Source organism: Psammomys obesus, unplaced genomic scaffold (genome assembly GCF_907164565.1).
Source record: "Psammomys obesus unplaced genomic scaffold, mPsaObe1.curated_primary_1811, whole genome shotgun sequence".
NCBI lineage: Eukaryota > Metazoa > Chordata > Mammalia > Rodentia > Muridae > Psammomys > Psammomys obesus.
Genome location: NW_026591086.1, coordinates 2,993,230 through 3,019,425, shown reverse-complemented (window position 1 = coordinate 3,019,425; position 26,196 = coordinate 2,993,230). Strand labels below are relative to the sequence as shown.

General features: G+C 44.7%; 1 protein-coding gene across 2 annotated transcripts in view; it reads right to left on the bottom strand.

The window, feature by feature from the left end:
• Positions 1–26,196, bottom strand: part of Kif13b (kinesin family member 13B) — a 158,821-nt gene that overhangs the window by 13,087 nt on the left and 119,538 nt on the right. For both annotated transcript variants that reach the window (XM_055609535.1, XM_055609536.1), the window contains 7 exons: positions 24,669–24,845; positions 21,828–21,920; positions 18,824–18,976; positions 18,315–18,392; positions 17,019–17,072; positions 10,128–10,239; positions 8,895–9,028 (listed from right to left, as the gene is read on the bottom strand). In XM_055609535.1, the coding sequence (XP_055465510.1) occupies positions 8,895–9,028; positions 10,128–10,239; positions 17,019–17,072; positions 18,315–18,392; positions 18,824–18,976; positions 21,828–21,920; positions 24,669–24,845 (801 nt within the window). The remainder of the gene's footprint in view (positions 1–8,894; positions 9,029–10,127; positions 10,240–17,018; positions 17,073–18,314; positions 18,393–18,823; positions 18,977–21,827; positions 21,921–24,668; positions 24,846–26,196) is intronic.

Below are 26,196 nucleotides of genomic sequence, written 5' to 3'. Positions count from 1 at the left end.
GGATTGGCCTGGAAGGTCCTAAGGCAGAGGGGACTCAGTGGAGAAGGGATTAGAGAGATCCCAAGTGGCTGTGGGGCCACCCTGAGCATTGTGGCAGGCAGCAGGGAAGTCAGCTCTCTCCAGGAGAAGAGCAGCCCCAGCAGGGGAGGAGGGTTGGAAGGGAGGGGTGTTATGAGTCCATGAACAACTGCTGCTGGTTCTGAAATCAGTGACAGTGAGGGGAATGATTCCTTAGGGAGATTGGTTAGAAAGGGAAGACACTAGATATGAAAGGACCAATTAGGAAATTCTTTCAGTGGTTCCATGGAGGGCTCCTGAGAGCCTGAACTTAGACAGGAAGAAAAAGAAAGAGAAACGGGAGTTCGGACACAGGACGGAGGTGAAGTTAGAAAGACAGCACCCACCCTGAGAGGAGACAGGCAGAGTCCCTGTGTGCATCCACAATGTAGGCACCGTGGGCCTGCTGAGCCCCCGTGTTTAACCACGGCCTGTGATGAATTCGGCAGTCCCTAGAAGGTCCATCTACAAACTACACCAGACTTTGTGTGAGCAACTGCTCCTTCACACATAATAGCTCCACCCTCCAAGCTCAACCGTTTGTATTTTAATGCTCTTTTCCATATTCCCTGCACAGACATTGCCTCTATTTCAGGAGCTCAAAACATTTCAGATCGTAAATTCATTAATCCTTATGACACATCTGGTAACTATTAATAAAAACGACTGCACAGTATTTCACAACCATAAATATTAAGAAGTCCCATGAGAAGGGTGAATATAATTATATGTTTCCCGCTCCAGAACCAGGGCTCAGGAAGCATAACCCACTGCCGAGAGCACTGTGGCTGGATTTGAGTTGGCGACACACAGGAGCCTTTGCATAGTCTGCTGAGCATTGCTAGACCCAACAGACCCATGTTCAGCCACCACAGCCTGGCAATTTTTCAGGGAAATTGTGCTAGGCATTTCTGAGTCACAGCTCGCCCTCAAAGTGTTAGCCCTGGCTTCATGAATGCCCATTCCCTTCCCTATGCCTCAAACACACATATTTGGCAGCACCAGCCAGGACCCTGCACTGTCTGTGCCTCTGTCTGTGGAGCTCAGAAGGAACATCTTACCCTCTACTCTTAGGAAGGCATCAATGAGTGTTGTGTTTTCTGAATGAGGAAACACATATATCAGTTACTTAACACACAGCACAGAAAATAAGAGAGATGGTGGGACAATCCAGATCCTTGTAGATTTTAGCTTATAAGGCCAGGTAAAGGGGACTAGAGAGATTGGCCAAAGGAAAAATTAATTACTTTAAACTTAAACAATATTGAATTTTCATGTACATTTTTCATATTTATAAACCTTTTTTAATATTTGCCTACTATCCTGAGTTTGATCAAAATTATGTTGCCTAAATTAACATAATACCTGGCTTATACTTACATATATATTAATCAATTCTTTAATTGATTAGGAGAAATTAGTCTTATAAGAGTTGTATATATATGTATTTTTTTTCTACAAATAATCAGAAGTCAGCATCTCACTTTCCTGATGACATGAGAAAATTTTAAGCAAAGTCTAGACATGGGGGGAAGGGACAGGGAATTAGAAATAGCTAGCTTTTAAAAAGTCTGATAAAAGTAGTGCCTGGTGGGGAGATCAGATGCACACACTGCTGAGGACCAAGCCTCAGCCATAAGCTCATCAATGGAGGCCTGTGTCTAAGAGCTACCCTTATCAGAGTGGGGGCTCTGCTTGCAGTGAGGGCAGAGGCATGCTTAGGAAAGGCTCTGGCCTCATCCCAGGTGAGCCCTGGTGGCACTGATAGCCTCGGTGCCCGGAGTCCTCCACATCTATGTTCCCATAGCTACCTCCCGCTTGCTTTACACTCTATGTGTCAGGGTGATATGGATGGAGTGTGTCAGCCATGATGGTGCTAGCATTTTAGCCATCTGATGGTTCTATTTCAAATGGACAAGTGGGTGTTCTGACAGACACAATGTCCTTGGACTACTCTGTCACCAGCACAGGATACACATATGAAGCTGGTGAACTAACCACGTGTATTCTCTAGGTGATCACATGTGGGGTGGGGTGGGCTGATCACTACAGGTCCTTGTCAAATGCACTATTGCCCTGCCTCCCCATGGCTCTGCCAATCACAGGATCCAAGTGTCAATTACAGGAGGTGATGAGCTCACTGACAAACACAACAATCCCCATGAGGGCTTTATGTATACCTGAATAGTCTTCCCTTTGCCTTCTGGAATCTTCCTTTCAGACCAGCTAGTGGGAGCATTCCAGCACATGGACTTGACTTTCTAACTCCCTATTCTGAAGCAGCCCACAACCTCCCCTGCCTGTGGCATATGCAGCTAGGCTGAAGTAAAAGCAAAAGGCCCCGCAGTCAACACAGCCACACTACCCAAAGGGGTAGAAGCAAAAAGGTAGGCCAGAAGAGAGCTCACTTGTGCTGGTGGGAAGTCAATCTGACGCTAACCCTTTCATCCCCTAGATTAATCAATGCTTCCACTTGGAGTCTCAAGCTTGGAGGCACACCAACAGCTTCATGGGAACACAGACTTCCAGATATGTGAAGAGAGCTATCATGGCAAATTAATTCAATCCGACTAATTAGAGAGCAGGAAGTCCTTTCAATTACTGTATGTGCTGTCTGTGAGACACACTTGAACACGGGTGCGGGTCTCATTAATTGTAGTTCATTATTTTCCAGATTCGTTACTAAGTGTGCCTCAGAAGGTCAAAGACAGCAATTTTGTCAGCTGCCACCTCTTTCCGTTCAGTATCTTTGCATTTCTGGAACTCAGACAGAAACTGATTACAACCAGAACTGTTCTCCATGAAAATAAGAAGCCCAACCCTGTATGAATGTACTCACACAAGGAAGACTGCATACAGCTTACAAGTTCTGAGAATCTTGTTTGTAAAAAAGAACTATAAACTTCCATCGCAAAAGAAAAGATCGTGAGACATAGTCCTGAACCACCAAGCCAGGAACCAGAAGCATCTGGCCCACTCTCGGTCAGAAGCCGTAACCAGACATCTTCCTCCCAGCCCACGCCCTGCCCTGCATAAGAACAGAACGCTCCTGAGTGTAAATACCAAAGACACTGATGAAAGGGTGTTGGCAGTATTCATTCTCTCTCACAAACCTGCATTTCTCTCCCATCATTCACCCTGCTGGTAGAATGATGGAACGTGAGGAGACTTGGGACCTCTGCTACCCTCAGACCTCACCTGGGCAAGCTTATCTTCTCAGGAACACCTTGTTTAAAACCAAGGAATGACTGGAGTCTGTGGGTTGTTGTGGAGAGCACCGGCTGTCTATGATTACTGTGCTTTCACAGTTGTCACTGTTCTGTAGATAATTTCAATCCCATTTCCCTGTGACAGTACTTGAGCAAAATCACCTTGTCATTCTTCTCCTGAGGTGCTGGCACCACTGTACCAACTGTCAGCTAACCAACTCCTCTACCCTTCCACACAGAACATTTCATTTTCTCTGAAATAATGCCACCTTGTACTGCTGTTCCCAGCAATCTTGAAGGCTCTAATGCTCTTTTGTCCACTGGTAGCTCCAGAGAACTCAATGATGGGACTGTCTCAAAGGAGGTGTTAAGCCTCCAAACTAAACTATGATCATCATAAAGGAAGCCATTCAATTCCTCTCGTCTTAGGAAAGAAAGTAGAAGATGGGTACTGATGACAAAAGGCCCGTGTCCCTGAACATGGTATGCAGGTTTGAGTCTGGCTCTTTGTTTCTCTCCATACTGCAAGCCTTAAGTAGTGTTGCTCTGTATCCTAGCAACATTAGCAGTGGTACCCATGCTTCCTTCACTGCAGAGCTGGTACAGATCCTCTTAAGCATGATCACTGATGGGCCTTTTCTAGCTTTCATCTTGGGTAACATTCTAAACATCTCAACATGGGTTCATTGCTTAATTAAGAAACATTTGGATAAAAAGGGAAAAAAAAAAAAGAAATATTTGTACAGATATCAGCAACAAATAAAACCTCAGGGCGCTCGTGCCTAGCTAAGCTGTTGCCAACATCAGACACCTACACAAGAATGATGGCGGAGCTGAGCAGCAAGCAGGGTCAGAGCATTGGTCATGGAGTTCTTTTTGCCGGATTGGTGATACAGAACAGGTGACAGATGTGCAGTCCCTTTAGCTCCGTGATGCCACAAAGTCCTTATAAAGGGAAGGTGGGCGTGTCAGCTACCAATATGGAGATGCACTGTGCTGGCTAGGTGCTTGATGGCTGAAGAGTGGATTCTGTGGGTGTCAGGGCTCTGCCTTAGGCCTTACACAGTCAACATTTTGTTTGTGATTCAAAATGCTAACTCCCTATAGCTAATAAGTGTACAGATGATAGCTAAAATTTAAGTTAAAAAAAAGAAACTATTCAAAAAGAATCCTGGGAATTTTTTTAAAAAGTTTTAGAAGTGGAGCTTGAAGTCCCCCACTTAAGCATTTTGTGTATTTTTTAGTTGATACAATAATTAAAGAAAAGGACTATGTTGACAAGAGTGGAACCATAACAAAACACCCAGAAGTGTCAAGTGGCACTGTGGGCTAGTCCTAGTCAGTGGTTGTGCTGGATAGTTTTAGGTCAACTTGACACTAAAGTTAGAGTCATCAGAGAGAAGAAAGCCTCAACCAAGAAAATGGTTCTAGCAATCTCTCTGTAGGAAAGCCTATAGCACAGTGGTTCTCAACCTCCCTAACCCTGCGACCCTTTAACATAGTTCCTCATGTTGTGGTGACCCCCAGTCATAAAATTATTTCTGTTGCTACTTCATAACTATAATTTTGCTACTGTTACGTATAGTGGAAGTTTTGGTTATATTGTGTTGTATAGCTGTTTTTGTTGTAGTTCTAAGTGTGGGATGTGGGAATGCTTTGTCCATAGCTGACAGCAGCCTCGTGAGAGGTGTGTGATCTTTGTCAGCTGATAGCAGCCTTGTGAGAGGGCTTGTAATCTTTGCCAATGTGTGGTTTTGGCCAGCTGAAAAACATCCTTGTGTGGACTTTAGGAAGGTATAAATAGGAGCCCACAGACAGAGAGACTTCACTTTGTACTGCAATGCTTTGCATTACTTCACTCTGCTTCTAGAGAGAAAAGCTCCAGAGAACTCTGTGCCACTTGTGCCAAACCCTGCTGCTGCTATTGCTGGACCTACTGCTGCTTTTGCTATTGCTGGATTGCTGGTTTGCTGTTTGACTAGCCTGCCGGTACCCTGACAAACAGTGGAATCACCCCAAGGAACTACTTCTAAAAAAGTCCACATCTCCTGTCCCTATTTACCTTCTTTCTCTTCTATCTGGTGTTGAGGTATTGGAAGGAACTGGGGTGGAGAAGGGAGAAAGAGACATAAGGAAGCCCAAATTAAGTAGATTTTAAAAAGTCAGAACCTACAGTTATGAATCATAATGTAAATATCTCTGTTTTCCTATGGTCTTAGATGACTCCTGTGAAAGGGCCATTCTACCCCCAAAGGAGTCATGACCTACAGAACCCCTGAATCTATGTCATTTTCTTATTTAGTCATTGACTGGGGAGGGCCCAGCCCATTGTGGGTAGTGCTGTCCCTGGGGCTGTGGTCCTGGCTCTGTAAGAAAACAGGCTGAGCAAGCCATGAAGAACAACCCGTAAGCAGCACGGCTCCATGGCCTCTGCATTAGCTCCTGTTTCCAGGTTCCTGCCCTGCTTGAGTTTCTGTCCTGGTTTCCATGATGGACTACAATGCAAAAGTGTAAGCCAAATAAACTCTTACCTCCCCAATTTGCTTTTGGTCATGGTGTTTCGTCACTGCAATAGTAACCCAAACTAGGACAGTGGTACCCTGGTACAGGTGCATCATTTAAATGAGATAATCCATTTCCACTATTACTATTGCACCCATTCCCCTGCAGGCCCCTGAAAGACAAGAGAAAGATGAAGATACCGCCACAGGAGGTGGGCAGACTGACCCAGAACGGCTAAGACTGGAGCAGGCCTTTAAGAACAAGGACCACTCTTGCCCTGGCTTCCACCAGCAAAGCAGAGAAGGTCAGAGGCCACGGCTACAAAAAGATGATCCTGTTTTTGGAGAAACCATAAGGAAGGATTTTTTTTTTTAAAGTCAAATACCTCAACCACCAGGTATAGTGAAGAGGAGGTAGGACCACATAGGAGCCTGGCACTCTGGCCATTTGTCTTCCACTGGCTCCAAAACCCACTTTCAAAGATGCACACACACACAGGGAGTAGCAGCACAAAGCACATGTCAACTGGCCCAAGTTGCGAGAAAACCGATGTTGACGCTGTCACTTACAATTATAATTTACATCCCACAGAGCTTTAGCAGACAGTCAGGGAAAGTGAGAGGCTGAGGCTGAGGCTAAGGCTGAGGCAGTGGCTCAGGGGTTGAAGGGAGGAGTAAGGGCGGTGCCTTTTGGGTAACTGAATCCCAGTGAAAACACCACGGCTTCGGGAACTTTTTTTAGTGGCTTCTCCATCCACCTCGGAGAGAAGGTTCACAAATATATCTCGACACCTCAAGATCCCACTCAGTTGTGCCTGTCTCACTTACCTCTAACCTGTAAATAGTGCTTTCTACACAGATGACAGAGATCCACACATGGCTACTTCTCCATCGGCACACAAGCAGACAGTAATACAACTTTGCATCTCCAATTTATGAGGACAATTCAGGGCAAGTGAGCCAAGCCCACTGGAGTTATTCTCCACAGAGAGATGGTCAACAAACAGAAACCTAACAATTCCCGGGAAAAAGACATGTATATCTAGTGGTGGCAGCTGTTTTTATCTAGCTCATCAAGAAGGCTAGTGTGAACTTAGCCGTGCTTCCACTGAGAGCCCGAGGGGCCTGCCAGCACTGAAAGAAACGGCAGACACTTAAACTGAATGAAATGTGCTCCATGTATTCCTAAGAGAAAACAGTAGTGGAATGTCTTAGAATAGGGTCTTAGAATGGCACAAAACATGGAGGGGAGCACACACAAACTGAAAGGAGGGCATTTAATCCTGGAGGGTGCTTTAAGATACAGTAGGAATGCAGATTTTTTGTTTTATTCCAGAAGGTTTCAAACCACAGACTAATGTAAGGTCCAGTTGCTTCATTTGAACAGTGAAGGAATGGAATGGATTAAGCTATGCAGGGGAAGAAACTGGTTAAAGGTGGATAAATACAGAGAGCCAAGAAGGCACCTGGACACCCAGCCTAGGAGAGGCCACCGTGAAGGACATGCTGCTGGTGACACAAGGCTGATGGCTTTCTGCAGATGAGGACAAAGGCTGCAACCTTGAGGATATGGAGACATGTTCGCCAGGGAGGTATTTTCACCAATCACAGCTAATGCTTTAGTTACACTACCCGGCACTGTCAAAAATCCCAGTGTTAATTTGTATTTTCATATGTTTCTTGTTACCTGCACATGCCAGAGTACTTTTCTGCTCCCATCAGACTTTGTCTCTAATGGGCTGTTGCTCCTCTCCTATCCGGAGCTCATGGCTTAGCACAGGAACAATGTGAGCAGAAGTGAGACTTACATGAAGCCAGTGCTTTTTGACTTGCTCCACTGAGAAAAGAAAACAGCATGACAAAAGCTGCTCATCTTCAACATGATGACCATTTCCCTTCCATGTAGACAACTGCCTACACTCTGGAGCAACTGAGAAATCATGGTCATCAAACCTGATGTAAAGTCCCATGGTGAACTGGTGGTTGTCCCCAGGAGGGCTCTGAGTAACCAGGGCAGACTGGGAAAGGGCAGTTTTTTGAAGGTATCTTAGGAATTCAGATTGACCCTCAAATCATACTTGATGAAGCAATGACACATTTAGAACAGCATAGTGTGCACAGCAACAAACCAGTGAGAAAGTCAGCTTTTCCTGCCTGAGCCCTCCAGTCACAGATACATTTTAATAACTATCAAATGACCCTGGACCTGCCTAGCTAAGTGCAGTTTAAACAGTTTCAAAATCGTTGTGTTTCATTTTGCCATCTGCTCTGTGTACTGATGTACAAGATGGTGTCACACTGGGCAGGAAGCTCTCTCTATATACAGAACAGCTTACTGACGTCAACACCATCTCTCCTGAAGATGCCTTCACACAAGCCCTTAAGCACTGCTCTGCCTCTGACAGCTACTGACCTACATTCCTGACACTCAGACATTTGAAATATGGAGAAGCTAATGTCAAAAGACCCACTTCAACAACTACACCTGCACCATTTGTGTTTCTGAATGGGTATAAATAAATCTCATTCATCATTTTCTGCTGAACTAAAGCCTACATGTCTAGAGACTGCATCTCCAAGTAGGTTCCCTTCACCGCTGCATAAAAGCAGCTTCCTGATTGTTTGGAAAAGCCTAGACCATTTTCTCTAATCCTTACTTCACTGCTATATAGGTTTTTAAAAAGGAAAAAAAACAAGTGACCACTTTGAGTCAAAGAACTGATTGTCCACTGAGGAGGAAGGTGGAGGAGCAGGGAGAGCCATGAGTCAAGATTATTTGAAAAGAAAATGAAATCAAGAATTAAAAATAGAATGACACTTTCTGCTTGGCAACACAAACAACACTAAGTGCACCTTCATAAATTTGACTATTGTTGCACTAAGTGAGATCACCATAAATCACATTAGTAGCACACTTGGCATTTTTTTGTTTTAGAGCAGAAAGGAAGAAGTGTCAATACATGCAAACAGCTCTGTTAGATGAAGAGAGAGGAAAAGACATTATCACAAGCTTTCCCAGGGTCAGGAGCCGGCTCTAATGCCCTCACTGTTCCTCTACTTCCAGCTCCGAACACCAGACCATCAGTACCAGCGACCATCAGAGAAGCTCTCACTGTGGCTTCCTTACCTGGTGTGCATGGGGAGATGACTGTCTGCCCCTTCTGTCATCACGGACAGGGAAGAGCGACTTCAGTAGCTTTGGCATCTGTGGCACCAGCGACTTCACTGGGTTCAAGTAAGAGGCTGCTATGCCTCCAAGTCCTGTCAACAAAATGGAAAGGGTCAGGATAAAATAAAAACAATGACACATATAACTTTTACTCTGTGCATTTGCCAAATGTCATTTGTAAGCAAATCCAGCAGTATAAACTAGAAAAGACATCCCTAAAGTTATTAGTAGAAAAAGATGGTCATGGCCAGCACCCACCAATTACACAGCAATAACTAAAGTCCCAAGGTGCTCTAATGGGCAGAGCTCCTGCCAGTGTTGGAGAGCAACTGACCCTCACTCCTTGTCAATCGCTAACACAAAAGCTAACTTCTGCTCTAGAGCAGAGATGACTATGTTTTTGTTTGCTTGGTGTGCTTGCTCACTTGCTTGTGGTGTTTTGAGGCTTGGTTTGTTTGTTTTTGAGACAGGGTCTCACTACATACACCAGGCTGGCCTCAAACTCAGAAATCATCCTGCTCTGCCTCCCCAGTGCTGGGATTAAAGGTGTGCGCCCCCATACCAGGCTATGAATCTTAAAAAGAACAAAGTAATACTGCAACATTCATAAGAGTAAACAATTATATAAACAATATCAAAAATTCTTTGGAAGCTAGGACTTAGGAAAGCAGTCTCATAAGGAACACAAAAGTCTAAATCACTGCACACAAAAGAAACCCATCATAATGCAAAGCCTGCTACACAAAGAAAGTGCCAGGATCAGACAGCTTCTCTGGGTAACGCTGTCAAACATTTAAGGAGCTGGCACTACCAATCACACAGAAACCCAGAAAAGATGAGGAAAGCTTCTTCCCAAGGCATTATGTGAGGCCAACACAGTCTTGATACCAAAACCTAACAGGTCTGAGGAAGTATAAGCTGAGGTCACCGTGGACCACATATGTACAGTCCCTATGAGTCAACAAGCTGGCTGAGCATTAACATGACAAGAGAGTCACAGGGTGAATTATCAGAGCAATTCAGGGTTAAGTCACCCTTCCAAACTGATGCCACCCAACATGCTAAGACAAAGATAACAACACTCTGATGGACATGAAGTAGCCTGTGGATCTAGCAGAACATCCTGATTTAACCTGTTCCTGAAAGATGCGAAAATTTCATGACGGTGATTGGCAGATGAAAAAAACTTACCAGGATCAGGAGACTGGTTACTTTGGGGAGAAACAGAGATTGCTGGAGGACCTGGAGCTATTCCTCTGGAAACTAGTGTTTGGGATACATCCTGTTGACTTTCCCACCGACCCTGTTAAGGACAAGAAGAAAAATATGCCATTTTATTTCAAATTAATAAGTTCACAAAAATGTTATACAATATTCCAGAAGAAAACTTACTAGCATTACCAAAGCTTTTTTCTCTAGGATGGAAGTGTGACTGTATCACCCTTCCTCATGCTTCTCCTTTACAACCTGTGGCTCCCAACAAGCCCACCCCAGAGTCTACTGCATTCTGCTACCTCCTCAACACAGGTGGACAAGCTATCACTGCTCCTTTAGAAATGAGTGCCCCTTAAATTCTGCCCCAGCTCCTGTGGCTGACGATGATGACATCCTCACTCCCATGTCTCAAAAGAAGCCCAAGAATAGGATGGGGCCTCCTCCGCCCAGTTCTGGGAGGTAGCCTCTCAGCAGCACAGTCCTGAGCTCCAAGTTGTAAGCAATCTTAAGTTCCCTTTCATCCTATGGTAACTCTGGTCTTTTTCACTGAGGTTAAGTAACAGTTTTAATATCGGTTTAACTGAGCATTCTGCAGACAACTGACCCAGGGTTAACTTGGATGTCCTGAGGACTACTGAGAAGCAGAGTGGAAATGGTGAGTCCTGAGGCTCAAAAGGGACTGAGGTAGACAGCCCTACAGGTTGTTACATGGTTTAAGAATCTATCTGCTTTTAGCAGCAACCTACAGACTGATCATAAAATCAATAAGCCATAAGTGATCTGGATCGTGTTCACCACTGAGAACTCGCTCAGCACTTGATGGCATTAAAAAAAAAAAATGTTCTCTCTTTGCATTCATTAGAAACAGAAAACAAAACAGACTCCAGGCACATGATAGGCCAATAAGGAAAACAGCCCTCGCTGCACATTTACATTCCTACCAATAACATGCTTACGCACAGATTTTAATCTTTTTGTTAATTTTTTTTTGCATTCAAACTTAATTACCCTTCTTAGGAGGCTGCCCACCTTAGATGCCCTGGGGTGTCATGGTCAGGTATCTGAACGCTAGGTCAGTAGCTTCAGAGAGGCTCAGCAGAAGAGACATCAAGAACTCTGTTCATGGTGTCAAGTTCATACAAGGTTATTCTGAAGATAACTTACTTCATTTCTGAGTTAATTTATTCTAATATCTTAGGCTCTCTTCTCTGGCAGCTGACACAGCCACACTGTGTCCCTTAGGAAACTGAGTGGCTGATCTGCAGTTAACATCCAGGCTCTGACAGAGTTGTCCTATAACAACTGAAGGAGCTGGCCTTTCCCTGAGGCACACTCAGGCTCCCCTGGTACCTGGTGTACAATGTCACCATCAAGGCTGAAGAGCAGCAGTGTCTCTTCCTGCTTCACAGCCCAAGACTCTGAGTATAAATAAATGACAGGTCCAGACAACACTCAGACACAGACTAAGCACATTGCAGGCCTGTGAACTAATGACAATAAAAGGACCATGGTACCCCAACACAGGTCCCTGGAGTCAGTGCACACACGGAGCCTCACAATCACTTGTTCCCAGCCTCACTGTCCAGAGTCAGAGTCCTAGAACCTGAGCCTATCTGGCTCTGCTTCTAAGGGATAGACCTAAGGAGGAAGAGGGTGGTCCCACTTCTCTGTTAGCACCAGGGCTGCACAGAAACCCCACCATGTGCTCTCCTCACACACAGCTCACAGAGACGAATGGAACATCCAGGGGAGTGTGACCCATGTCACCCCCCACTCCTACCTCACCCAGGGACAGGACAAGTGCTGACTTTGCAATAAACCTGACCTGCCTGGCTATGCTAATTTCTCCTTTTACTGAAATGCTTTGGGAGAAAAAAACAAAAAACAAAAACACAAAAGCAGCCACAAGTTAAATGTACTTCAGAGGGAGACTTAGGTAAAGGGGACTTTGAAATTTTTACTCTGGAATTTTCTGGGCTCTTACAAACTGCTCAAACCTAAAAGGAGAAAAGGCTTACTTCATGGCACCTCCCTGCTTCTGCCATAGTCATACACACCTGGCACAACTGGAACCTCCCACAACTGAGTAGTCCTTTCCTAAATCAGTAACGAAGATACTGAAAAAAATGACCCCACACAGACTCTAAGAAGCAGAACTCTAAAAAAAACAAAACAAAACTCCTCAACATGTTAGGAGTGGCCCCCGGCTCAGAGGCACAGGCAACCCAGCAGGAGTCTAGGAGGTCCTTGCAGGCTCCATGCCCACCTGTGGTCTTCCTGTCTGCCCCTACTTTTCCACCAAATATAATTTTTTGGCTCTCTGTAAAAGAATCTGACTTTGATCAGGAAAGTGACAAAGAAGCAAATAAAAAGATGTGCCCCTGTAATTTCCAGCCCACAGGCAGCTCTAATGCAGCTGAAGGGTGACTCATGCTTGGCATCTCTTGAACCAAAGCTGAGCTGATGGCAGTTCCAGGAAGCTTTGTTAACTCCAGCCTGCTCAAGGTAGCAGCTGACTTGAACTTCATCAAGAACCTCTGCGGAGGGCTGAGAATACAGCTCAGTGGCAAAGCACTTCCCTGGCATCCATGAGGTCCTCAAAAAGCACCATACAACAACAAAACTTCAGAGGACAACAACCACACTGCCTTACTAACATAATACAAATGCCATCTCCTCTAAAATGGCTTTAGGAATGACAACAGACATATTGACAGCTGTCCTTGCACTACAGAAGGTCTCAATGCACTGCCAGCTTTGCAGTGCCAAGGCCAGCAACAAGCTGAAATTAATTCTGCATCGAGATACCTACTAGTAGACAGTCATAGAGAAACTATTTTCATTGCGTCTATTAAAAATCTCCTTAGAACAGGGGCAAAGCATCCCATAACTGTAAGCCAAAACACCACTTCAACATGGTCACATCTTAGATTTTTAATTGGAAGGCTTATCCCAAGAGTTATTTCCTTTAGGTGCTAAAGTGATGGGAATAATCAAGCTCTTTAATTAATTTCTTTATCAACTCAATTTTAGGGAAACAATTTGATTTTAACATGTGAAGAGCTTCAGTAAATAAGAAATATTCAGCAAATAAGGCACAGGCACAAGCATGCGTGTGTGCATGCGCGAGCACACGCATACACACACACACTGATGCTACTCAGCTAACTGAATTCTTTAGGACCTCAACAAGTTCTCCCAGCCCCCTCTATGCCTGTCCTGCCAGCCTCTTTCACTCTTGCTCCCAAGGATGATATCTACTCTGGTGATAAGAAAACACAACAGGGGAAGGGAGACTGGAGCTGGATCGGACTCTCTTCTCTGACAAACCATAGTGATCTGCCTAGCCTGTAATGTCTGGGCTTCCACAGTTCACATTCTAACCTACGGTGTTGATCTGAAGCATGGAGCTGAGAGTAGCAAATGAATTAAGAAAAAACTAGAATTGACCCCATGAATACCTGCAAGATACACAAAACTAACAGTATAATTTTTGATGATTTCAAAATGCATTTCCTAGCATTTTTGGCATCACCAAGTCTGGGCTGACTCAACTCCCTGGACATTAATACTTCCTTGAAGAGAAATCAAGATGGAGCACTTCTGCCCAAGTGCCTGTGTGTATGCATGTTCGTGTGTGTAATACTTTACCATACCACAAGTATGATGTTTCCTCTGACACTGTAAGGATGTTGCTGTGCTCACCCTGTTACACACTGTGTGTAAACACGGCTGTGGTTAAGTTTGACAGGTCCTTTGACCTTTTGTCTATTAGTTTAAACACTGTCCATCAATCATAAGGAACTGTCCTATAAATGTTCACAATCCGTTTTATTTATATGCAATGATACAATGTCCTTAATGAGCTACAGGGTAAATCATATTCCTTGATTCTGGGGGAAATATGGTTCTTTTCTCACTGGGGAGAAGATACAATGCAAACATTCCTGAGCTAATAATCTTTACAGTGCCTCTGCTTTAGACCATACTACTGTAAGGCCCACCACAGAAAAATGCAGAGCTATTCTGTGACTACCCCACCCCCATTCACGTGGCCTGTAATAGTCTTGTTTGCTGACATCCGCCTGTCCTACCCACAGGCATCTGTGACAGAACAGTTCTCCTGGGTCGGGGGCAACAGCCTGAAGAGGTACTCATAGGCTGATTACAGCCAGATTCACAAGAGGATGCAAAGGTGTCTCTATGGTGGAAGTGACAGCCATGGAAATCCTGATGCCACAGCACTGACAGATGAGACAGAGAAAGACAGAGAGATGAGAAAGAGAGACAGACACAGACACAGACGAAGTATGAGGACTGTAAAGTGTTCCAAGCCTCAGGCAATGGCTACACCTCTCTGTGGTCTATAGAAAAGATTAGGGAGACCAAATCACCAAGAAAGAACCATCACAAGCCAACTCTGAGCAAGTGGAAACAAGAGCACCATTTTCTCCAAGTTATTCAGGAGCCCCAAGAAATCCACAACAAAAAAGGGAAGCTACTAGGACAGTAACAAAAACATGTACTGGTTCTTCAGCTCAAACAATACAGCATACACAGACTGAGAGGCTCGGTCTCATCTCTCCCAATGCGCAGCAGAAATGGCCAAGAATGGTGCAGTCACCCAGTACCATCCAAAACAACCCTATTGGTCCTCATCCTACATGCTATCTCAAATAAGTCTGGAGGGGCCTGATATCTAGCTGCCTCCTCTCTGCACACACACATATATACACACTTCCACAGCTTGCTTCTCAGTAATCCTACTCTGTCACAAAGCCTAAAGGGAACCTAGTCCTCTCCTTCCCCTGCCATTTCTTTCTGTTCACAGGATCCCAGAATTCATCTCCTTGGTGTAACTGATTCTTCCTATTCCTCCCCAAGAACACCCCTTTTCCCTTCCATAGTCCTTCCAATCCAAATAAGCTTTCCCCTTTTGCACTCATGGCTGTATACAGTCCTCTAGTACTGTACACACCACAGCCTGCAACAGGATGGCTGGTGCTCAGCTAGACCCCTCAGTTAGGGTACAGCCCAAGACTGACACTGACTCTCTCTTTCTTTCTCTGTATCTCTTTCTCTCTCTCTCTCACACACACACACAGATACACACATAGACAAAGACACACACAGAGACACGAATACACACACATACACACAGAGAGAGACATATATCACCACTGCTCCTCAGCATTCAGCGACTCAGGATTTCCAAAAAGGCCCCTCCTCCCTGGGATCCACCCCACTCTGCTGTGGACAAGACTGTCCACCCTGTGCCTGTGGTCATGCAGGAGTTTCTGCCCAAAATGCCAACTGCAGCTCTTTCCCTGCCTGTGTGCACTATGAGATTACCCTTGGGTTCCCATGTCCCCGCAAGCCTTGCAGGATGCAGGGAGAGCAGGTGCACATCCCTTCTGTGTGGCTTCCTCTGCCTGCCTCAGCCTGGAGTGCAGCCGCTGCCCCTTCACCCTCTCCACTGCTGCAGACGAAGCATGGCCCTGCTCTGAGGCAGATGCTACTGCTGGCTGTTATGGTATCCATTTTAAGATAAGAAAAGTATGAAAGAACAGAAAAGCAGAAATCTCCACCACTTCTTACAAGAACCTGTAACTGAGGATTTGGGTAAAATGTGCCTCCCCCAAAACACAAAAAGTTGGAGTTTTAATTTTTTTCCTATTATATATTATTTACCTTAATAGTTCCTATAGCCACACTTAAAAATCATCACACCCAAAACCTGTTTCCTTCCATTGGACTATATCAGTCCACTACACCACAGTATGTGTCCAAGCCCATGTAAATCACCCACTAAGTGAGCGTTCCCTGCTTTGTGTGTGTGTCTGAAAGAGTATGTCTGAGAAAAAGAGTGTGTGTGTGTGTGTGTGTGTGTGTGTGTGTGTCTGTGTGTGTGTGTCTGAGAGATATAGAGAGAGTGTGTGTGTGTCTGAGAGATAGGGAGAATGTATGTGTGTGTCTGAGAGATAGAAAGAGAGAGAGTGTATGTGTGTGAGAGAGAGATAGTAAGAGTGTGTGTGTGTGTGTGTGTGTGTGTGTGTGTGTGTGTGTGCGTGCACGCGTGTGTGTGTGTGTGTGTCAGTGTTCGTATCTGACTGGCTTGGGCTAGCCAGTCTAGCTGACTGGTCTAGCTGACCCCAGCCATGCATCTATGTGTACACATGCACTTGTGTGGTTTCATGTGTGGGTGTGGTTATGTTTTCAGGCATGGTAACAGCAATCTAGATCTTTAACATGAGCCTTCATCATTAATTTCATCTTCACTGTTTATGTTTTCATAAACAAAATGTCCAATACAAGTACAGAATAATTAACAAGAATAGAAATAGTCTTATGAACACCACTTGGCCTTAACAATTATTGTCAATCAGCCAGTCTGTATTTGCCCACACACTCCTGAATCATTCTGAGGTAACTCCCTCACATCACACTGCCACTACGACAATGCAAACTCCCAACCTACTCTAGGGCTGTCCTGTCAGCACAGGATGTGTTGGTTCTGTGCTGACACTTAGCCAGGCACCTCGGAGTGACAAGAACACACTGTGAGGGGTAACACCCAGATCAGGCAGCTGCAAGGAGTGCTGACCTTTTTAAACAAACAATAGTGAGTGTCTATTTGCACAAAGCTGTTACTGGGATTTACACCATTCTTTTTTCTAAAAAACAATAACAATTAGAAATATGTTTCTTATTCCTTCTAAGTTTTCAATCATATCATAGCTTTACTATTATAAATATAATCTGAAGTTTCTTCTCAAAAACAAAAGAAATATTGTGAGCTAAAAAGATGAATTTTAGCAAAAATAAACTTTTTAATTCTAATAATAAGATGGTGTTAGTGGAACTCACCTTGTTGCTGCCTAGACTGTGAGAAGGGCTAAGTTCCTGTCGGCTTCCAGACAACTGAGAAGAAATAAAGGAGGATTAGTGTAAAAGCATGAAAGCACCTAAAAAGGTCCGACTTTGAAAATCAAATCAAGCTGGGCCTGAGAGCATGTGCCTGTGCCTGTAATCCCAGCATTTGGGAGGCATAGGCAGGAGATTACAGTGAGTCTGAGGCCAGCCCTGCTCCAGTTCAGAAAGATACATTGCGACATAATCTCAAACAAACAAATAAACAAACAAACCAAGATGGAAGAGAGGGAAGCCACCATGAAGACCAATACTGCAGACCAGTGTCTCCAGGGTGTAAAAACCATTGGCCCTTACTGGGACGAACAGAAGTCATTTCACCCTTTCTATTTAATGCCCCTGGATCCTGCCATGGCCTGAGCCTTTTGTCTAAGAAACAAACTATTTAGATTATAGTATCCCAAATACCAAAGCTATGCATTTGCCAGTGTATGTTAATAACTTTCTGAAGGAACTTGAACTACAGAGGCATTTCTACATGCCTGAGGGTAGCCCTGTACTTCAGGTCTGTGGTGGTCAGACAGGTCTCCCACACCTCTGTGCCCACAGGCTCTCCAGTGGAAAACTTGCCCTTCCTGTCACTTGAAAACACTTACAGGTTTGCGGCAGCTGCTCTTCCCTACAAGCTGAGTGGCCAAAGACAAAAGTGCACCTACTCTTTCATATCCACATCTTCGCAGACATGAGGAGCAGATCAAGGGCCATTGGCACATTTCTTTGTCAATAATTATCTCCATGTTCAATATGCATATAAATTATACCTATTTTTAATCAACAAATCTCAGCATAGTTTTAAAGCACATATGGCCTGTTTTACTCATTCACACTACCCTACATGGCCTTCAAGCGACAGATCTGCAAACATACTCCAAACCTACTAATTTAAAAAGAATTAATTAAGCCCCAGAAAATGACTTCCTTGCCCTAGGCAGACCACTAGCTTAGATTAAGCTCCACACACATTTCTGTCCTCCCAATGTGTGCGGGGCAAGCAGCAAAGGACAAATGAGCAATGTGCGCCCATGACACTCAAGCAAGCATCCTGGCTCCAAGCAGCAGGCATAGTGCTAGAGGGGACACAGATGTGACAAGGGAAGGGACGGGACACTTAGACCGGCACAGGGAAGTTACAGACAGCTGAGACCCTTGCAAGGAGGCAGAGAGGCATCCAAACAAGAGGTCAGAAAGGAAGTGGCAGGCACCTGTTCTATAGCAGCAGCAAGAGGGACTTACTCTGTTCATGCTGGGAGAGCTGATACTCCTCCGGTTCAGCTTCCCTTTTCCTGTCAGCTGCTCCTTCACGGCCACTTCCTAGGGATTGAATATACACCAAGGAGAGGTATACATGATAGATGCACTCCAACACACTCAGTTCAAGGCTTTCCACATTCTTTATTTATGTATTTTACGTAGATGAGTGCTCTATCTGTAGGTCACTCCATGCCAGAAGAGGGCATCAGATCAGGATAGATGCCTGTGAGCCAACATGTAATTGCAGGTTCTGAACTCAGAACCTCTGGAAGAGCAGACAGTGCCCTCAACCACTGAGTCATCTGCCAGCCCTCCTCCACATTCTTTAAATACCAGCCATGACATGACAAGACAGAACGACCCCATGGCAGTCACTGGATTTTGTAAGAGTAAAAACCCTTTAAACTTCAGGTGCAATAGCACCTAAACTCTAGAAAGTCAAGTACAGGGACCAGATGGGGCTCCACCATAGCAGTGTTGACATCACTAACCTGACGGAGGCGATCTAAAGTCAGGAGGTTTTCCACAGCGAGCACACTCCTCAAGTACTTCTCAATATATGCCTCAGAGTCAGCAGACGCCGGGTTTTCCACGTTAGCTGCCATCCTTGCCAGAGCCTCTCGCTCCTCCGCTCCCTGGGCATCCTGAAGAACAGAATGATACATGGTAAATATAGCCAGAAAAGGAAAGTGTTACACATGCTTCACAAGCACACACATACATTCATCCTAAAAACCTAAAGGATGCACATTAAAACTACATTGAAGACATCATTATAGATCTTCACACACACACACACACACACACACACACACACACACGCATGCTCAAAAATGTGCATGCTCACACACAATGATACATGCACAGTCACACATACACAGAGCTATGAAATGACAAATTCAACAGAATCTAAAGTTCCATTTTAACATCAGCATTTAGAACTCAAAATGCACTTTTTCCCAGAAATCAAGATCTATCATGGATGGCTACCAGGTTAACATGGAAGACTGGTTAAACAGCAGCTTTCATAAATGTTCCAAGCAGAGTTATTCCCACTTCACAAACATTCACTACCAATTACCAACTGGAAAGGATTCTGTAGGTGATCTGGAAACCACCATGACAGCAGTTCTGTAAGAAGGTACCACCCCTGAGCCTCACAGGAGCTGAGCCATCCCACTAGACAAAGGGAGCCCTAAGAACCCTGGTGCCCAAGTGGGATGCTGATGCAGTGTAGAGAAGGGAATGGAAGGAGGCGAGGCAAGGCCCTAGCTGCTGTCAAGCAGCCTGACACACACACTCAGATTGCTGAACTTCTCACACTTGCCTCCCTGGGCAGCAGCAGTGGCCAAAGGCTCCAGAGAACAAAGTGAATCCCCACTCTCTTCTACTGACTCAACTGCCCATGCTCAGAAATGGGAAACTTGCCGGTCAGGAGGAGACGAAAAAACAAGGCTGACTCTGGAAGCCTAGCTAATTACCAACCATCCAGTCACACAAGGGTGCTTAGTCTTAAGCTGATTCCCTCCAGTCCTTCCCTTTTAACTCTTAGAACAATGGATGAAGTACAGAGTAATCTTTCCTAAGTCCAAGATCTCATAATTAGTCACTGCTGCAAAACAGCTTCCTTGTTGATTGGTTGGCTGATGACTGCTGGAGAATGAATGCAGGACCCTGCATAGGCTGTGTACAGGGCACCATCACAGTTAGACTGAACCCTTGGCTTTGGGGGGTACAGGAATCTTGTTGTCTATGATAGAATCTCACTAAGTAGCCCAGATTAGGCTCACACTTGTGATCCTCCTATGCCAGCCTCCACAAAGGTTCCTCCACTTTGTGTTCTTGCTGAGGCCATTTCAAGTTTAACTAAAATTTGATCTCCTTGATGAAGAATCTCATGGAACATTATCTAATTTTATTGTACTAACCCAAGGTCAGGATGTCCTAGCTAACCTATCTTAGCCTGTCTGTGTTAACCACCTGTATCTTTGCTTTTGTTAAACTGCTTGTTTCTGCAAATCCCCCTGTAGCTGAAAAGCAAGATGCCAGGACATAGTTTTTGCCTTCAAAAACCCTATGCTCTGGACAGCCAAGGTCATACCTAGGTTCCGTAGTACCTATATGTGGTCCTAGCCAGATGGAATAAAGACTTTAAATTGGCCATAAAGTGTGTCTCAGAGGTCATCTATAGTGGGCTCCCTGGATTAGTAAGAAATCTAAAACAAAGCCTAGGTGTCATCAACCATTTGCTTCCTTTCAGACTATGTTAAAGCAAGTATCAGCCAGGCAGTGGTGGCACAAACCTTTAATCCTAGTACTTGGGAGGCAGAAGCAAGTGGATTTCTATGAGTTCAAGGCCAACTTGGTCCACAGAACGAGTTCCAGGACAGCCAAGGCTCCACAGAGAAACCATGTCTCAAAAAACCAAAACTATGACAAAAACCAACAAACAAGCAAAACAAAACCCCAGCAGGTATGGAGTACCTATTACCCAAATGCCCAGCAGAATCAATCCACAAACTCTAAGACCTGGAATGAAGATCAGGAGGCAGTGCAAAAGTCTGTGTGGAGCCCCAGGTCTCCAGTCCCTCTGTCTGCTCTCCCCAGAAAACAGAATTCTCTGATTCATTTTGCTAGCAAGGGGCAGAGACTGGACTTCTGTCTGATTCCACATCAGACATAAATCTCTATGGTGAATTTTTCCTGCTCTGTGTGACTAACACCATATTGCTACTGTCTGCTGTGTTTCAAATAAGAACCCACTGAGTTGCTTTTCAAAATGGAACTCTTGGCTAGAGAGATGGCTCAGTGGGTAGCAGAACCTGCAGCCCAAGCCTGGCAACCTGACTTTGATCCCTGATAGCCTCGTAGGAAGTTGGATGCAGAGATACACATCTGTGAGTCCAGGACTTATAAGGAAGATGGGAGCAGACAGGAGAACCGGCTGGAAGCTCAGTGACCAGTGATAGAGGAAGACTCGGTCTCTAAACATAGCAGAAAGAACCAACTCCCAAAAGTTGCCCTCTGTGGCATACCCATGGTACTTCTCCCTCTCTTCACCTCTCTCATTTACCTTCTCTTATACATTTACTCAATAAAACAAATAACAAGAGAGCTCTTTAAACAAAATACTAAAATCTAACTTTTAAGGCCATAAATACATTGTACTAAAAATTTAGTGTAGAGGACTCATCAAAAAATCTATCCATTTCTCTGAATAGAAATTTACATTTATTTATGTAGGGAGTGGTTCAAGTGCCGTAAGACTGCGTGAAGCTCTAAGGACAACTTGAAGGAGTTTGTTCTTTGCTTCAACCATGTAGATTCCGGGATGGAACAAACTCAGGTAACAAGGTTGGCAGCAAGCGCCTCTGCTGGCTGACCCATCTCACCGGCCCGCTTTATTGATTATGGTATTTCTTGGGTGGGTGACGTTTTGAGGAGTTAAGTCTTTAAGTGCTTTATTTACAGTTCAAACTTTGTAGAATACTTTACCTCTGGAATATTGGAGACAATTTCAAAGGTCACTCCACAGCCAGGAATAGAGCTCCGGTGAGACATCTTTTTAAGAAGACTTTGAGCAAAGCCCTAGAGAAGAATAAAATACAGACCATTATTTCCTCCCTTGCTAGCTCCCTCCCTTACTGTAACAAAGAGGCACAAAGGGTGCTGCTCACTCAGAGCCAATATAAGAGTAGCATCTGACACAAGCATGTGAGATCCCTAGCATCAAACACAGTTCCTTCACCTAAGCACAGAACCAATGGACTGGTACCTACAATGGGCCTCTCAGGTCCTGCACTTGACTAGAGAAAAGTGAGACCTAGGATCCGGAGGCTGCCACCAGGCATCTGGATCAACTCAGAAGATACAACAAAATGACCTTCTAAGTAAGATAGAAGCAAGGACTGGTGACTCTTACACTTTCCTCCTCTGCATGACAGACATCTTGTACCATGAATATTGACAAGTTCAGGCATTAAATTCTTGACCAAAGCAGGATCGTTATGAAGGATGATTTAAGAGTGCCTGGTCATTGTTTATGCTGACTGTGCTCTTTGCACAGCTAGGAATTGAACTGTTGAATTAATGCATAGATGACTCATTTGGAGATGCTGCAAAATTGAACATTCTGTAGAGGTTGAAGAGAGCAGCCATGAGGGTGGAATACAATTGAATATAGATAAGGAGAGAGAATAGGGAATAGGCATGAGGCAAAAGGTGAGGCAGAAACATGAAAAAACCCAAAGAAGAAGACCAGTTGGTATTAAAACCACGTAATTTACAATCCTATCTCATAATGATTTATTTCCCATTTGGTGATCATTAATTTTTAAAAGAGCCTCTCAGAGGGACTAGAGATGGCTCAGCAGTTAACAGCACTGCCTACTCTTTCAGAGACCTGGGTTCAATTCCCAGCAACCACATGGTAGATCACAACTGTCTGTAACTCATTCCAGGTGATCCAACGCCCTCACACAGACATACAGGCAAAATACCAATGCACATAATAAATAAATTATATATTTAAGAGAGAGAGAGCCTCTCAGAGCACCTATGGATGATACCTGAGGTTGACCTTTCACCCTCCCCCCAACACAAGCCACAAGCCCCTCCAAGACAAAGCTTCTCAGAATGCAAAGCGGCCATTCATTTCCTTCATCCCTTCAGGGCCTCAGCCATGACTTGTAGTGCTCAAACAGAGCCAGGCACAAGGTTCGGGCACAGCCACGTCTTCTCATGGGTGGTAGAGATGGTGTCACCTGTTTACTATCTGCATAAACTAATAATACTGCCCTGCCATGTGTTTGTCATGTTCTATATGAAGAAGCAATTTAAAAGAATGACGTATCTGAGACTGAGGGACGTGGCATGGCTTAAAATACTTCCACCAAATCACGTCAACAAGAAAGAAATGGAATAACACCTTTCTCCTACCCAAAAATAAAGACAGAAGAGACATGGTTCTTCCACACTGTAACCTCTGTTAGGAATGCTGCAGATCAGGTGGCCAGAAACTCACTCTTCATGAAGCTCCCCAGAGCAGCAGGCCTTTCTCCACCCCTTCAGACTCCCCAGAAAAGGAACATAGGAGTGAGAAGGAGATACACAAATACTCTACAGCTAACCCCTGACCTGGATTTTATTGATATTGGACTGGAGAGCTACGGAGCTGTGATTTTAACAGCATTACGCCAGTCTTCATTTCAGAGATTGGTATCAGCATGACATTTAGAACTAAAGATTAATTTTTAGGGGTGGAGTCTGTCAACCATGACTGTGTTCTTTCAAATGAGAAGACTTATTTCCATCTGTGCCTGTGTGTTCAAAATATCCCACAAAAGGGAAAGTAACAAGAGTGAGCGAGGAGTCCAGAGTCTACCTTCCAAATCCTCACATTTACAACCCAATAGCACAATGTTTAAACTCTTAACCTACAGCATTTCCAGAAAACTCCTCCATGTGTCAGGGGTCCTCTCTCTTCGGGAGGGAACAGTCACCTGCTCCCCTGCCTATCCAGCATGCTCTAAAATGCCAGCTCAAAGACACCCTCTCTTCCAAAGCTCCTCCTCGAAGCTGTTGGCAGGATGCTATCCCACCCAGCACCCAGCACCCTACATAATAAAAAAGGTACTTTGGAACGCAAGCAGACTTTGGCTCTTTAAAGACCCAGACTGAATCTGCAGTGGTGGACTATACCTTTAATCATAGCACTAGGGAGGCAGGAGGATCCCTGAGTTTCAGGCCAACCTGGTCTAAAGAGTGAATTCCAGGACAGCCAGGGCTATATAGAGAAACCTTGTTTCAGGAAGAAAAAAACAAAATAAAATAAAGACAGTTTACTAAAAAAATTAATAAATAAAAACATAAAGACCCAGACTGTTTCCTATTCAATGTTTTACAACAACCAAAGTCAAACTGAGAATCAAAGGCTTCTAGAAAGAGAGTGTTGTTAGCTCTCGCAGGCTAACATTAAAATGAAAAACTGACCACTGGGGAACCTCCTCAAGTGATCCAGAAGATAGCACAACAACAAAAGCCACTGAACTTCTCAATGGCAGGGCTCCTTTGTGACTCCACCGTGTGTGTGTGTGTGTGTGTGTGTGTGTGTGTGTGTGTGTGTGTCTCCTCTATGACTCCACACTATGAGAATACAGTGTGTGCGCGCACACACGCACATGGCCGTGTATGTTTACAGAATGACATTATGGTGAAGGACAGTGACCGGTACCTGGGAAGGGTAGGCTGTGACCATGTCTGGAAAGAAGTTTCTAGAGTCAGTGGCACCGTTAGCCTTTGGTCACTCCTCTCTTCCCACTATAACTGAAGCCTCACCTGGCGCCCATGAACATGGACACAAATCCTTTTGCGCAGGACCAGCTGCATGTCAGCAGGATGGCTGAGCTGGACAGTCACTCGCAGGATAAGGAATACTCGCTCATCAGCAGGAGTACCTTTACTGAGCTGGGGACAGCTGTGCACTGCAGAGTCCCAGGAGGCCTCTGCCTTTGCCTGCAGAGGAAGCAAAGACAGCACTTAACTGTCCTCTCCAAGGCCACACAGACCCTCTTGAGAATGCCATGTAGCTTCGGTGAAGGTTCCCTTTCAAAAACTGCCCCGAAGTGTTGTCAGGATGTGACCATGTGGCTGTTGCCATGTGAGGCTGCAAAGTATTGGGTATGGTACCTGTGGTGGTACCTATATGCTCATATACTGGAATGACCCCTATAGGCTCATATATTTGAATGTTTGGTTCCCAGTTGGTGAACTGCTTAAGAAGGATTAGGAGGTATGGCCTTATTGAAGGTGTGTCACTAAAGGTGGGCTTTGAGGTTTCCTTCAAAAGCCTACAGGAGGCCCAGTCTCTGCTCTGTTCTCTCTCCTTCCTTTCTCCCTCTCCCCTCTTCCCCACCCCATTGTGAATCAGGATGTTAGCCATGCCTACCGCCACATCCCCCACCATGATGACCACGGCCTAACCCTTCAAAACTGTAAGCATGCTCTCAGTTAAACTTTTCTTTTATAAATTGCCTTGAGCATGGTGCCTCTTCACAGCAACAAAACAGTAACTAAGACAGTACTTTATTAGCCTGCTTGTTTTTAAAAATGTTTTAAACATCAAGAAAGCTTGAAAACCTTCCATTCTGTGGGCTTTGTGTACTATTCCCTGATCACCCACTGAGACCATTTGCCTGCTGTAGCCTGAAGCCCAATCACTTTCTAGTAAGCTGTAGGGAAGTGTCACTTCCAGGAAGCCGACAGGATGCTATCCTATTTGGATGTGTCCATGTTCTCAGCTGATGATTACAAACTGCAGTAGCTGTCATAGCCCCAGAGTCTACTTTAACATGGAGTGAGCCCAAGCCTGTCATGTCACATCTGACACAAACAGGTTCAGGACTAAGGAAAGGCACAGTGTGGGGGAGGGGGAAAACAGGGCTAACGTCCAAAAGTGAGTATCTCAGGTCACCTCTGAGTTTCTCAGATACTATACTGTTGGTATCATTTGTCAAGCATACTCAGATTTAGGGGGAAAGCCCCAGAATAATGCCCATCAAACAGATTCAACCATGAGATCATGGTTCTGCTTCACTGCCTTCATTTATTCTTTTGCTTTTTTTTTTTTTCTATCCTGAGACAGGGCCTCACTATGTAGCTCATGCCGGCTTTGAACTCACAATCATCATGCCTCAGTCTCCCAAATGTCAGCATTACAGGCCTGGCTTTCTTTTTCTCCTCTTTAAAGAACTCTTAGGTCAGGTATAGTGTTCCCCAGCACTTGGAAGGCAGAGGCAGTAGATCTGTTAGTTTGAGGCCTAGCCAGTTCTAGGCCAGCCAGAGCTACATAGTGAGGCTCTATAAT